Source organism: Hyaena hyaena, unplaced genomic scaffold, assembly GCF_003009895.1.
Source record: "Hyaena hyaena isolate Hyena2069 unplaced genomic scaffold, ASM300989v1 scaffold_0, whole genome shotgun sequence".
NCBI classification, from domain to species: Eukaryota; Metazoa; Chordata; class Mammalia; order Carnivora; family Hyaenidae; genus Hyaena; species Hyaena hyaena.
The window spans coordinates 14,392,325-14,406,904 of NW_024080632.1; the positions used below are offsets into that span (position 1 = coordinate 14,392,325).

At 48.2% G+C, this 14,580-nt stretch overlaps 1 protein-coding gene across 1 annotated transcript in view; it reads left to right on the forward strand.

Moving 5' to 3' along the window:
• The window catches only part of ACACB (acetyl-CoA carboxylase beta), a 100,550-nt gene that overhangs the window by 10,449 nt on the left and 75,521 nt on the right, over positions 1 to 14,580 (forward strand). Inside the window, exons 2-3 of the mRNA XM_039240620.1 lie at positions 10,880 to 11,012; positions 13,777 to 13,915. Of these exons, the coding sequence (XP_039096551.1) occupies positions 10,880 to 11,012; positions 13,777 to 13,915 (272 nt within the window). The remainder of the gene's footprint in view (positions 1 to 10,879; positions 11,013 to 13,776; positions 13,916 to 14,580) is intronic.

The following is a 14,580-nucleotide window of genomic DNA, read 5'->3' on the forward strand; positions in this document are numbered from 1 at the left end:
GAAGCTCAGCGCTCGGGCCGGCACCTGCAGGCTGCTGCACAGCCCGGCCCGAGCCACTCTCGGACCGCGCCTCCGCCTCCCTGTCGCTGCCCTGCTGCGCCCCGGGACCGGGGTCCGCTTCAGGGCGTTCAGGGGTGCATGCACGGCATTCCGGCAGGAGCCGGGTGGGATTGGTCGGCGGGCAGGTCAATATGAGTCCTGCCAAGTGCAAGGTCTGTTTCCCTGATCTCAAAGTAAAGTAAGTAAGCCTGCGATTCTAATGACCGTTATCTTTTGCAAACTTGTGCAGCGTGTCCCTCCCCCCCCCACGCCCCTAGTCTAGACAAGCTGAGTGACCCCTTCACTCCACCTCCTCTTCCCCGCCCCCACCAAAGAAATGCAGGCTTCAGTTTGGCCACTGAGGAGATGGAGCCCGCCTTGCAAACCGGGGAGGCCGGATTTGGCGGTGATGTCGATTGGAAGAGGGCGCTCAGGAGCACAAAGGTGTACCGCCGGCGGGGGCGTCGCTTTCCCCCTCTTCCTCTCCTTTGCCTTGGTGAAGCTGTGATGGTTGCAGAAGCAATCACCACGAAATGATCGTGAAGCCCGCAGTGTGTACCCGCGCATTCATCCCATTTAAGGTTATTTTCTGAGCGATTAGTGCAGGCAGCCCCAGCGCTTCGTGGCCCCACCTGCTTGATTTCTTGTCTTCATTTTATTGCATAAAAAAAAAAATTACCAAACTAATGTTTTGTTTGTTGTTGAAGAGTCAGAAAATTCTAGGTAGGCAAAAAGGAGGAACAAAAATCACCCTAAACCACCTCTCCCCATGCTTCCCCGCCCACCCCATGGTCTTTATCAACAGTTGCTGGATAGTTAGTGCAGGGAAGTAAGGTCACTTGGAGCCAGAAGGACCTCAGTGGTTGTTTAGGTTCAAGGTTGAGGAGTTCAGAGAGGGCAGGAGACGTGCCCCAGGAGGGAGGTTGACCTTGAAGTTCTCTGGTCCCTCTGCAAAGGAGAATAACAGCCTTCAGAGGGACCCTCCTTGGATTGCTCAAAGCGAGGGCCTGCAGAGGGGCAGGGATCCCCAGTTTGGATCGTGGTGTTTCTTGTGCACTGAGGTTTTGTGGAACAGGATAGTCACATTTCTACCCTGATCTGACCCTTCTGGCAAAACCCCTCAAGTCCTACGGTGTACCCAGAGCCGGGCCATGTGGTCTACAAAGGATAGATTTTTTTTCCTGACCTGTAAGGCTATTTACACAAAAGTTCAACATATAAATCTTGAATCACCTTTAATCGACACCGCCTTAATCCGAAAGAATAAACCTGCAAGAATTAGAATCGCCCCATTCCAAGGGACTTGGCTGCCGTGGGAATCCTGCTCAGAACCAAGGCCAGCTGCACGGTTGAAATGTTGGTTGGTGATCTCTTGGTGGCTTTCGCCTCCACCTGCATGTTAAAATTTCCTGCAGGGACTTTTGAAAAATGTAGATGCCTGGGTGAGCCCTATCTCCCTCCTGGTCCATCCCCTCCCCCCCCCCCGGCCCCAACAATCCCTCCTGTCCTAGGGATCCTGATTAATTAGTCCAGGTGGGGCCTGGACAGCAGCATTTTTTAAGGTCCCTCGTGATGGAGTGCACAGGCAGGGCCAAAAAGCACGGCTTTACTCCAAGTTGGTGAACTGTTTCTGTCAAGGGCCAAAGTAAATATTTTCAGATTTGTGGCCATACAGTCTCTGTCACAGCCAACTCAGCTCTGCCATTTACTGCTCTAGCAGACACGGATAACACAACATAATTGAGAGGGCCTGACTGTATTCCATTCAGACTTTATTTATTGGCCCTGAAGTTGAAAATTCACATAATTTTCTCATGTCACAAAATAAGATTCTTTTTTTAAAATTATTTTTTGTCTTTATTTTATTTTGAGAGACAGAGACAGAGAGCGAGTGGGGGAGGGATAGAGAGAGAGGGAGACACAGAATCTGAAGCAGGCTCCAGGCTCTGAGCTGTCAGCACAGAGCCTGACGCGGGGCTCGAACCCACAGACTGTGAGATCATGACCTGAGTTGAAGTCGCATGCTTAACCGACTGAGCCACCCAGGCACCCTACAAAATAAGATTCTTGCAAATATTTAAAAATGTAAAAACCAGGGGCACCTGGGTGGCTCAGTCGGTTGAGCATCTGACTCTGGCTCAGGTCATAATCTCATGGTTCGTGAGGTCAAGCCCCACATCGGGCTCGCTGCTGTCCGCACAGAGCCCCCATAAGATCCTTTGTCTCCCTCTCTCTGCCCTACCCCCCACTTGCACGCTCTCAAAAGGAAACATTTAAACAATAAAAAAGAAAAATAAATAAAAATGTAAAAACCATTATTAGCTTGTGAGAGGTACAAACAGCCTGTGGCAGCCTGGATTTGGGTTTTGGACCCTAGTTTAAGGACTCCTGGCCTAGCCAAGGTGGCCATCCCAGGAAGCGCCGAGGGGGCAGGTGGCCTGGGAGAATTCCAAGGGTCTGTGTGTCTGGGAGCCCAAAGATGAGTTCAGAATGATCAGACTTTCACTAAGCTATGCAGTGTCCTTCCTTCCTTGCTTGGTGATAATAATAAGTAAATAACTTTACTCCATCAGGTCATCAGCTCTCAGCAGTTACCACGCCTCTTTTTTGAAAGAGAAAGGAGAGGTATGGATGCAAGGGCTGGTTGATGTCAGGGCCCAGAGGCCCCATCCTGGGCTCTTCTCAAGGTTTCCCTGCAGAGAGGCACCCCCGCTAAAGCTCTTTACAGCCTGTGAAGCCCAGTGCTGAACCCTGGACACACACTCAAGGAAGCAGACACTATTAATATCGTTAATATTGTCCTCCTATGAGGGAACTGAGCAACGCCTACTAAAGCAGCTTTCCCAAGAGTGCACAGGTCGGGAATGGTAGATTCTGCATTTAAAGCCTGGAAGGGTGGCTCTAATCTACGATTAGATCTACCATTAGAAACCGTAGGGTTTCTCAGCTGTGGAACTGTTAACGTTTGGGGCCCTGTAACTCTTTGCGGTGAGGGGTTGTCCTGAGCACCCTAGAATATTCAGCAGCAACCCTGGCCTCTGCCTACTAGACGCCAGCAGCACTGCCCACCCCCCACCTTAGTTGTGACCACAAAAAAAAAATGTCTGCAAACATGGCCATATGTCCCCTGGGGACAAATCTGCCCCCAGCTAAGAACCTTGCTGTCTACATATTGCCTCTCAAATATAAGTGCTTGTTTTCTAAAATCCAGACAACAGAGATACTCCCATTTATCTTAAATATCTTTCTGCCTCAAACTTAGATTCAGAAGGTCAGAGTCGGATTGGAAGCCCACACTTGCTGGCTGTGTGACTTGAGGTCACTGGGGCTCTATGAGCCTCAGTTTCTTCATTATGAACAGGAAATGGCGGCCTCCCCTGCACAGGGCTCTGGGGACTCATGAGAAGCCCCCTGTGTCTGATTCACTGTGACACTTGAGATGTTTATTCCTTCCCTCTGGGTGTTTCTGCCTGAGCTTGTGTCTGAGCAGCTGACCGTGTTTGGTGTTTGGCGGATAGCTCTGTGGCGTAGTTGATTGCACCTGAAGCCATTTCCAAAGTCACCCTGGAATATTTCAGCCTTCACACTTGCCTTGCAACATACGCCAGTTGACAGTCAGTCCTCCAGAGCCAATGTTGGTTGGCCTCCAACTTTGTCAAAAACGAATAAAAATAGCCACTGGCCTGGAGACCGGGTCTGAAACAAGGCCCCTCTGGCAGCATTGTGTGTTTGCCCGCCTAGTTATGATGGGCTTGTGACCCATCTGCTGGAGGGGCTCTGTCGCCATGTTTGAAATCAAAATGGCAGCTGGGAATGGTGTTTCCAGGCTACAAAATGGTGTTCTTCTCCTGGTTGACTTTTTCTTTGTTGTGCTTTAGGTCAGTTTGCTGGAGTGTTAGTGTTTGTGTGCATGGAAATGGGATGTCTGAGACTATATGAAGCCAAAAGATGAAGCCAGCCAGTTGGGGAAGGCTGTAGACAAGAGTAGGGGGAGAGTGGATGGATGGGGAGCAGACCCTGGGCAGAGGGGTGGCTGAAGTGTTTCCTGGAGAGGCTGGGAGATCAAAACCCCAGAACCTCTTGGCTTCACTGCACTGAAATGATAATACAGAGTTTACCTTGTGCCAGACACCATTTTTTACTTTCTGTATATTATTTAACCTTCAAACCCGGTGAAGTACGTGTTAATAACCTCATCTTGCAATTAAGGATATTGAGTGCCTTGCCCCGTGGATGCCAGAATGGCTAGAGCTTTCAGCATCCCTATTACAAAATCCATAGCTTTTTTTTCTTATTGAAAATAATACATCGGGGCGCCCGGGTGGCTCAGTCGGTTAAGCGTTCGACTCTTGATTTCGGCTCCAGTCGTGATCTCACAGTCTCATGAGTTCGAGCCCCGTGTCAGGCACTGAGCTGACAGCGCAAAGCCTGCTTGGAATTCTCTCTGTCCCTCTCCCACTTGCACTCTCTCTGTCTCTCTCAAAATAAATAAAGTTAAAAAAAGAAAATAGAATTTATTACTGCCGGAAATTTAACAAATATAAAGGAAGAGAAGAACATACAAACCACCCATAATTCCACCACCAGGGTGGTGCCATTACCATTATAAGGGCCATTACCATTTGGGTGTCTCTTTCCCTACATCAGAGGCCTGCAGGTTAGGGCCCTCAGGCCACATCTGGTGATTTTTGTAAATAAATAAACTTCCTGAAAACAAACTGAGCTTCTTGCTGGTTGATGGGATGTCATTTGCAAGACGATATTTGCCCCTTCCAAAGTACCACTCTCTAAGTCCTGTTTTGCTTCAGCGATTCTGTCCTCGGAGGTTCTAGAAGAAAAGCCGCTTGCAGTTGATGGCAGGCAGTGAGGTTATTTCCAGGGCCAGACACCCCACGTTCATTTGTTCATTCAGGCACCACGGATGAGCCCAGCAGAATGGGGAGAGGCTTTATTGAAAATACATATCCTCTTGTGGCTCAGAAGCACATCATTCATTTCTCTTTTTGTTCCCCTGGCCCAGAACTCCATTTCTTCCCTCTGGTAGGCAGAGCTTCGGTGGCTCGTGCTGCAGGGTGGGGGGCACACAGCATATTCGTAGCAGGCTTTTCCCAAGGGGTACTAGACTGGACACAGAGACTTTGTGCAGCAGAAAATGCCCACATCTGGGGCGCCTGGGTGGCTCAGCTGGTTAAGTGTCCAACTTCGGCTCAGGTCATGATATCTTGGTTCATGAATTCGAGTCCCATGTCGGGCTCGGTGCTGACAGCCCAGAGCCTGGAGCCTGCTTCAGATTCTGTGTCTCCCTCTGTCTCTGCCCCTCCACCGCTCACACTCTGTCTCTCTCTGTCTCTCAAAAATAAATAAACATTTAAAAAAGAAAAATAAAACACCCACATCCAACATTTCCTGGTGCAACGGAAACAACCCCAGGCCTGCTGATTTACTTAGTGACCTATTGCCTGGCTGGACCTCAGTGTGGCCACCCACAAAATGGAATTTCTCTTCCCCAGTCAGGTTTTTGCTTCCATTTTTGCTGTTTCTTGCTCAGATAATAGGTGGCATGCTGGTAGTGTTCCTTATGACCAATCAGTTCTTCACCAAACATTTTGGTCCCCTGAACCCACTCACCCCTGCCCTCAACATGCCTGGTGACACAGCCACTGGTCACACCTGTGGGTGGTTAACCTCTAGCTTAATTCCTGGCAGATGAATGCCCCATTGCTGCGTTAAGAAAGTGGACTGAATATTCATGCCTGACTCTCTACCTGTCCACATCCCACTAAGTGACAGCAAAAGAGATTTTTAAAATTTTATTTAAGTTAAAAAAATTTTTTTTACATTTATTTATTTATTTATTTATTTATTTTTTTAAATTTTTTTTTTAATGTTTTATTTATTTCTAGGAGAGAGAGAGAGAGAGACAGCGTGAGCAGGGGAGGGTCAGAGAGAGAGGGAGTCACAGACTGAAACAGGCTCCAGGCTCTGAGCTGGCAGTCAGCACAGAGCCCGACGCGGGGCTCGAACCCACGAACCGCGAGATCATGACCTAAGCGAAAGTCGGACGCTCAACCGACTAAGCCACCCAGGCGCCCCACATTTATTTATTTTTGAGAGACAGAGTGCAAGCAGGGGAGGAGCAGAGAGAGAGGGAAACACAGAATCTGAAGCAGGCTCTAGGCTCTGAGCAAGCATTCAGCACAGAGCCAGATGTGGGGCTCGAACCCACAAACTGTAAGATCATGACCTGAGCTGAAGTCGGACGCTTAACCAACTGAGCCACCCAGGCACCCCCAATTTTATTTGTTTGTTTGTTTTGAGAGAGAGAGAGCAAACAGGGGAAAGGCAGAGAGAGGGAGAGGGCAAGAGAGAATTCCAAGCAGGCTCTGTATGGCCGGTGCAGAGCCCGAAGCAGGGCTCGATCCCATAAACCATGAAATCCTGACTTAAGCAGAAATCAAGAGTCAGGTGCTTAACTGGCTGAGCCACCCAGGCGCCCGTAATTTTTTTTTTTTTTTAAGAGAGCTGGGAACCCGTCAAGCCTGGCAGAACAGGAAAGGAGATTAGCAGTCCTATTTTGGAGGCCTGAAGTGGGTGGTCTGGCAGTAACTGGCTTAGCAGAACCAAGAGGGCTGAGTCATAAAGTGGTCGTGAGGACCACTGAGAACCTACTGGAACTGCACCCTGAAAGGCACGGGGACTGGCAGCCTCAGGTGCCTGCGCACCTGGGCGTAAAGGGGGGAGGTACCAACATAAGAATTGGGTACAAGATGCCTAGATCATCTTGTCTGCTTTGCCCGGTGGGGGCTTGTCCACTCTCATGCCCACAGAAAGTAGGCGGTTCGTTCCCTGGAGGGAAAAGCAGAGGGTCCTGGGACTAGGGGCCGATGGGCACAGTGGAAGGTGTGGGGCCTGGATCCAAACATAACGATCAGGGTCTGTATAGGTTACAGGTGCCGAAACCTGTCCTGTCTCCCCACCCCAGACCTTCCCACCACTTCCCTCCCCCCTGGCTGCTAGCCAGTTGAGAATTGGACCATTGAAAGAAGACGACTCTAAGTGTACTTGGGGTTCCCTGGTACACAGCAGCCCTCCTCCCCAAGATCCTGAGCGTGGAGCTCAGGGTCTGCTGGCCTCACCTCTTTATCTTCTGTCAGCCCTTTGGTTCTTGCTCTTGGCCACGAGGAAGTGACTGAGGCTTACCAAACCGTTGGGGACAGTTTTTAATGTGGAAGACAGGCCACAAACAAACAGACACGGGAGACTTGGAAGAAACTGAAACCATGCCAGGAGAAGGGAACAGGGAAGAGCTACATTATTACCCTCACTGAAGTGAGGCGGGATGTTGCACACACAGGCATCGAATGTGTGAATAGGAAACTGCCCGCCGTTAATGGGCTCTTGGTATTAAAAACACGACAGCGGGTTAGGAGAAAAGGCTGAAGGAATTGGCCAGAAAGTGGAAGCCAAGAGATAGGAAATAGAGGAGAGGAAACATACAGAAATGTGCAAGCCAGTCGAAGATTTTCGGCATCCAAATAATAAGGCTTCTGGAAAAAATAGAGGAAAAGGAGGGAGGGAAGTCATTTGAAGGAAATATTTGCAGGCAAATTCCAGGATGTGAGCTTGTACATTGAAGAAGCCTGATAGATGCACAGCCCCCTGTTGGAAGCAGACATATACCTGAGCACATCCCTGTGAAACCGCAGGCTACAGAAGACAGATACAAAGTCCTATAAGCTTTTGGATGTGGAAAACAAAAACAAAAACAGATCACCCATGAAGGGTCAAAGTATCAGAACAGCTCTAGTTCTAGCATCCTCAGAAGCCACAACACAGTGTTGCAAGGCTTCTAAAACTCTGAAGGAGAAGGTTTTCCCTGATAGAGTTCTGTACGCAGCCCAATGATAGGGTCAAATGTGAGGGCAGAAGACAGTTTCAGAACATGCAAGATGATGAGACATTTACGACCCCTACCCCCGACTCCTAAACACCTTTTCTTAGAAGGCTACTGAAGGATGTCTTCCCCTGAAACAAGAGAATAAACCAAAGAAGAGCGACACTTGGGGGGAGACAAGAAACTAAGATCCAGCATAGAATCAAAGGGAATCTCCAGGGTGATAGTGATGAGGTAGCTTGGTGCAGCCTGGAGTAGGACAGGCACGTGAGGATGTCATCGTCCCATGTCCTGCCATCTTTTTAGCCAGTTGGAACTGCTGGAGGCTATATTCCAACAAAATAAGGGCGGGAGAAAGAGGGAGCCATGTGATCCGTCAAATGAGAGATCACACCCCGAGGAAAGGCAAAAGGAATCCCAAGGATGTCAGCAAAGGAGGTCCCAGAATGACAGCTGCGTTGGGGGTCTGGAGAACAGGCGGGCGGGATGGGAGGGGAGAGTAGAGGCCTCCAGGAGGGATGTTGCCAATGAAAGATAAAGGAGCAGCTCAATTAGCTACAGTGAGTAGCTGCATTAACAACAGGTGCAAGAGCTGTGCGACTGAAAACCCCGCCGTCTCCATGAAAAAAAAAAAGAGAGGAAAGAAAGGAAAGAAGAAAGGAAAGAAAGAAAGAAAAAGAGAAAGAAGGAAGAAGAAAGAAAGAGAAAGAAAGAAAAAGAAGAAGGAAGGAAAGAAAGAAAGAAAGAAGAAAGAAGAAAGAAAAAGAGAAAGGAAGGAAGGAAGAAGAAGAAAGAAAAGAAAAAAAAAAAGAAAGAAAGAAAGAAAAAGAGAAAGAAGGAAGAAGAAAGAAAGAGAAAGAAAGAAAAAGAAGAAGGAAGGAAAGAAAGAAAGAAAGAAGAAAGAAGAAAGAAAAAGAGAAAGGAAGGAAGGAAGAAGAAGAAAGAAAAGAAAAAAAAAAAGAAAGAAAGAAAGAAAAAGAGAGGAAGGCAGGCAGGCAGGAACATCTGGTCTACCCCAGCCCTCATCTGTGAATAGTCCTGGACTCGTGATGCACCACATACTGAATTTGTCAGAGTGTAGCATGCCTGTGTTGAGAGATTGAGGGATGGGAAGCAGATGGGGTGACTGAGTAAGACCACTCATTCCTCGTCCCTCGAGATCAGAGAGCCATAGATGGTGTCTCAAAAGATGTCTCAGGGGCGCCTGGGTGGTTCAGTCGGTTAAGTGTCTGACTTCGGCTCAGGTCATGATCTCACGGTTCGTGGGTTCGAGCACTGCATTGGGCTCTGTGCTGACAGCCAGCTCAGAGCCTGGAGCCTGCTTCATATTCTGTATCTCCCTCTCTCTCGGCCTCTTCCCTACTTGTACTCTGTGTCTCTCTCAAAAATAAATAAACACTAAAAAAAAAAGTAAAAAGAAATATATCTAAATATATTTCTCAATATCATCTAAAATAGGATTTCTTTTTTTTTGAGGATTTTTGTTTTATATATCACGTAAGTATAAAATCATATGCATACACAGTATGTGCTATACCAGCCTTTAAAACTCTGTATCTAAAATCTCAAAGGCTCAGAAAATATTTTTCAGAATTTCTTTTTTTATAATCAATGTTTACTATATTTTATTTTATTCTATTTTTTTTTACTATAGTTTATAATAAGTTTTAATTTTTTACATTGAAATCCAAGTTAGTTAACATATAGCGTAATGATAATTTCAGGACTAGAATTTAGTGATTCATCACTTACATATAATACCCGTGCTCATCCCAATAAGTACCCTCCTTACTGCCCGTCACTCATTTAGTCCATCCCCCCACCACCTCCCCTCCAGCACCTTCAGTTTGTCTCTGCATATAAGAGTCTCTTATAGTTTGTCTCCCTCTCTGTGTTCATATTATTTTTGCATCCCTTCCCCTATGTTCATCTGTTTTGTATCTTAAATTCCACATATGAGTGAAATCATAGGATACTTGTCTTTCTCTGACTTATTTTGCTTAGCATAATACACTCTAGCTCTGTCCACATTGTTGTAAATTCTTTTTGATTGCCGAGTAATATTCCATTGTATATATATACCACCTCTTCTTTACCCTTTCATCTGTCGATGGACATTTGGGCTCTTTCCATACTTTGGCTATTGTCAATAGTGCTACAATAAATAGGATCTCAATGTACAATCAATATAAAAAATGTTGGTAAGGGGGCACCTGGATGGCTCAGTTGGTTAAATGTTTGACTCGAGTTTGGCTCAGGTCATGATCTCATGGTTCATGAGTTCAAGTCCCACATCAGGCACTGCCCTGACAGTGTGGACCCTGCTTAGGATTCTCTCTCCCTCTCTCTCTGTCCCTTCCCCTCTCTAAATAAATAAATGAACTTAAAAAAAAAAAAAAAAAAGGATGTCACCCAAGGTGGTACTCACACCTTGTTCAGAACTACGGAGAGGTAGAAATGCCAGAAAAGTGATTTCCTCTGGTGGCTCTGGAAGCGAAGGGCAAAGAACCACCATTTGACAGTTATACATTTTGTTGTTGTTGTTTTCAGCTCCAAAATGTTTGATATATGTGTACAGGAAAGGGCATGAAAGACAAGTCTAAAGTATTAGACTGCATGGGCTTGCTCCCTGTTCATAAACCCCTCCCCATACGCTTTTCAGTAGTATTTGAGTTTCTAAGTTGGGAGCATATAAAGTAAAACTTAATTAAAGATTAAAGATCTTCAGTGTACAGCTTGGGCCATGCCAGGGGCTGCTCCTGCACTGGGTTCTTGAGTCTCCTCATGAAATGCTTCAAGGTCCCTGGTGGAGACTTCAAAGCAGAGGGGGCTGATGGGCTCCCACTTCGCTGTTGACGTTGCCTTCGTGGGTGCTGGGCACCCGACTCCCTTCCCCAGCAGCCCAGGCTCCATGGCTTATGGGGGCCTGTCCCGTTCCCTCCACAGACCCAGCATGTCCGGACTCCACCTGGTGAAGAAGGGCCGAGAACTGAAGAAGGTGGACCTGCACAGGGACTTTACTGTGGCCTCCCCAGCTGAGTTTGTCACGCGCTTTGGGGGAGATCGGGTCATTGAGAAGGTACACATGGGGTCCTGGTAGTCGGGGTGGGATAGGGCCCCTCCTGCCAGCTGGAGGTGGGAGAGCCTGCTTTGGGCTCATCATTACGCTGCAGAGAGAGGGCCAGGCCAGTTGCTGGGTGCCACTTGCTGGAATTCATCCGCTTTTAACCCTCTCAATAGCCGGAAGCAACAGGTGCATCACCCCCATTTCACAGAAGAGGAGATGGAGGTCTGAAAAGACACCAAGGGGCTTTCATGCAAGGGGCTGCTTTCTAGGTTATTGGGGGCAGGCATAAAAGCCCGGCCCTGCCCTTCCAAGGCATAGAGCTCCTTTCAGGAGAGGAAGCCCGAATACTGAATAACGATAATGAAGGGAAACTGCTACCTTTGGCCATTTAGAAAGGCTTTTCCATCATTTCCCGGTCCAGCGGGTTAAGTCTCTGGCCACAGATTGAGTATTCCCGTCGTATCTGTGGAGGAGCTAAGATGCAGAGATTTGACATTGGTTGTACAGAGTCATGTGGCCAGTTAGGGCTGGGGTTGGGACTTGAACCCAGGTCAGTTTGACTAGAGGGCCTTGTTCTTTTCCATTATGACTCCAGGATGGTGGTGGTGGGTAATTATAATAACAACAGTAGCTACTGGTTTTTGAGGGCCTACTCGACCAGGCATCCTGGTAACTGCTTTCCATCATCGTACCTCATTTATCCACCCCCCTCCCAGTCCCGTTGGGCCATATTATTTTGCAGAAGAGGAAACTGAGGCCCAGGGAAGGGTGGTGGCTTGCCTGGGTCTTATAGCTGGTCAGTGGCAGGGCTGGGATTTGAACCCTGGTTGTCAGAGTCCAGAGCCCATGTCCTGTCTCCAGAGTCCCAAGTGCTATATTGAGCGTTAGAGACTTGTTTGTTCCTGAACTTGACTGCTACTTGGTTGCTGGCGGCAAATACTGACTCCTCTGCTCAACCCTAGACCCTCAGAGTTAGAATCACCTGGGTGGGGATCCAGAAGCTGCACGTTTGTCACACTTGCCAGGGGAACTGTGTTGCAGCCGGCCCAACTTGGGGTGGCCGGCACGCAGCCCTTGGGAGCCGAGAGACTGCGTGGCCCCTGAACGCCTTAGCCCAGAGAGCTGCTGCACTTTGTGACTTTGGACTTGACCGTGACTTGCCCTCTCCCCTAGACTCCTTGTGGGAAAGCTGCACCTGTTGAGACTGGAATGGCCAGCCAGCTCACAGTGGCCTTCTCCCCACCGGATTGTGCTAGAACAAATGGGGCCCAGGGAAACTGGCCGTCCTGGGGTTGCCCAGACCATGCCTTCCTCCTTGACCATGCCTTGCCCTGCCATTCTGTCATTGCTCTGCAGGAGGCTGTTTTAAAAGGAGGGAGCAGCAGGGGTGCCTGGGTGGCTCAGTCGGTTAAGTGTCCGACTTTGGCTCAGGTCATGATCTCACCGCTTGTGGGTTCGAGCCCCGCATCAGGCTTTGTGCTGACTGCCAGCTCAGAGCCTGGAGCCTGTTTCAGATTCTGGGTCTCCCTTTCTCTCTGCCCCTCCCCCACTCTGTCTTTCTCTCAAAAATGAATAACTGTTAAGAAAAAAATTAAAAAGAAAAAAAAGGAGGGAGCAGCAAACCAGAGCTCTGGGCTTCATCTGCTGTGGCCACTCACAGGATATAACCCCTGGGCTCAGTTTCCCCTTCTGTAAAATAGTGGCAATTGCATCCCCAATCTCTAAAGACACTTGTCCTTCAGGACCTTAAAATTATGTTCTCGCTCTGTAAGTCAGAGGTTCGAAGCCATATGCCTTTTTCTTTTTAACAGGAAAACTAGACCTTAATTTTATTTCTTAGCGACCAGCCAGGAGGGTGGCCAGTCTGAGCCCCTTATGTGGGGGTCTGCCTGATGGCACACAGGAAGTTCTGGTACATTAAGAATTGAAACCAGAACCTTTTTGTTGCTCTCAGTTGCTGAGGATGGCTAGGCTTACTGGCTTTCCTCCTTACCAAGTCTGGGGCCTATAACCTCCAAAGTGCAGAGGCAGCCATGGGGGCCAGTTCAGAGCACAGGGCAGACTGGGCAGGGCTCACGAGTCCCATCCCTGCCATGAACTAGCTGAATGGCCTTGAGCAACTGTCCTAACACTCTCAGTTTTAGTATCTTTAACCCCAAATAGAGATAAGAATACAGCTACTTTCAGGGGCTGTTGTGAGGATGAAATGAAATAATGCTGGTGGAATATATTGTAGCTTGGTATATATAAGCATTCAGAAATGTTAGGTGATCATCATGGTGCCAGTAGAAGAATAAAAAAATCATTCATTCATCCCATTCTGTCCATCCTGCCACTCCTGTCCCTCTGTCTATCCATCCATCCATCCATCCATCCATCCACCTACCCATCCATCCATTCACCTACCCAGCCGCCCATCCATCTAGCCATCCACTACCCATCCATTCATCTGTCCATCCATCCATCCATCCATCCATCCACCCGTCCATCCATCCATCCATCCATCCACCCACCCATCCATCCACCCGTCCATCCGTCCATCCATCCATCCATCCATCCATCCAGTCCCCTACCTGACCCTTCATCCATCCATCCCCCCATCATCTATTCATGCAGCCAGCAGACTCTGAGCACCTCTCTGCCAGGCTGTGTGCTGTAGAGATCCAAAGAGTTACCTCAGGAGGCTCTGCAGCTGTGAGATGGACCCCAGGGGAGCATGCAGCTCCCAGCACAGGTAGGTGTGCAGCTCCGGCCCCTCCTCATTTTCCCTGTCCAGGTGCTCATCGCCAACAATGGCATCGCCGCCGTGAAGTGCATGCGCTCCATCCGCAGGTGGGCCTATGACATGTTCCGCAATGAGCGCGCCATCTGGTTTGTCGTCATGGTGACCCCAGAGGACCTGAAGGCCAATGCAGGTACTTGAGCCTTGACTTCTTCCCTTCCTGCCACTCCGTGTCCCTGCCTACCCTCTCCTCCTCCATTTTGTCTAGGCAAGTCCTTCCCAGAGTCCCAGGGTGCCTCTCCTGAGCCCACATTTATTTGCCCTTTCTTCTTTATTTAATTAAAAATGCAGGGGCACCTGGGTGGCTCAGTTGGTTAAGCGTCTGACTCTTGATTTTGGCTCAGGTCATGATCTCATGGTCTGTGAGACTGAGCCCCGCACTGGGCTCTGTGCGACTGTGTGGAGCCTGCTTGGGATTCTCTCCTCCTCTCTCTGCCACTCTCGTGTTCTTTCTCTCTCAAATAAATAAACTGGAAAAAAATGCAAATGGTTAATACACAAAGTGGAAATCCTGTCTTTGAGAAATGTCCAGTGTTCCAGCAGCGTGGTCTTTCTTCCTCCGGGAGTTCTTTCTTGAAATAATAATGTATATTATTTCAACCATTCATGTTTCTGTTCATTTGTTTCTCTATGTCTGTTAGCATGGCTCATTCTGTGAATAATTGTTGGACAATTTTGCTTTTTTTCCCGGACAGTCACATCCCTTTATAGACTTTTTCCACACAGTAGCCAAAGTGATTGGTTTTTTTTTTTTAATTAAAAAAATTTTTTTAAATGTTTTATTCTGAGAGAGAGACA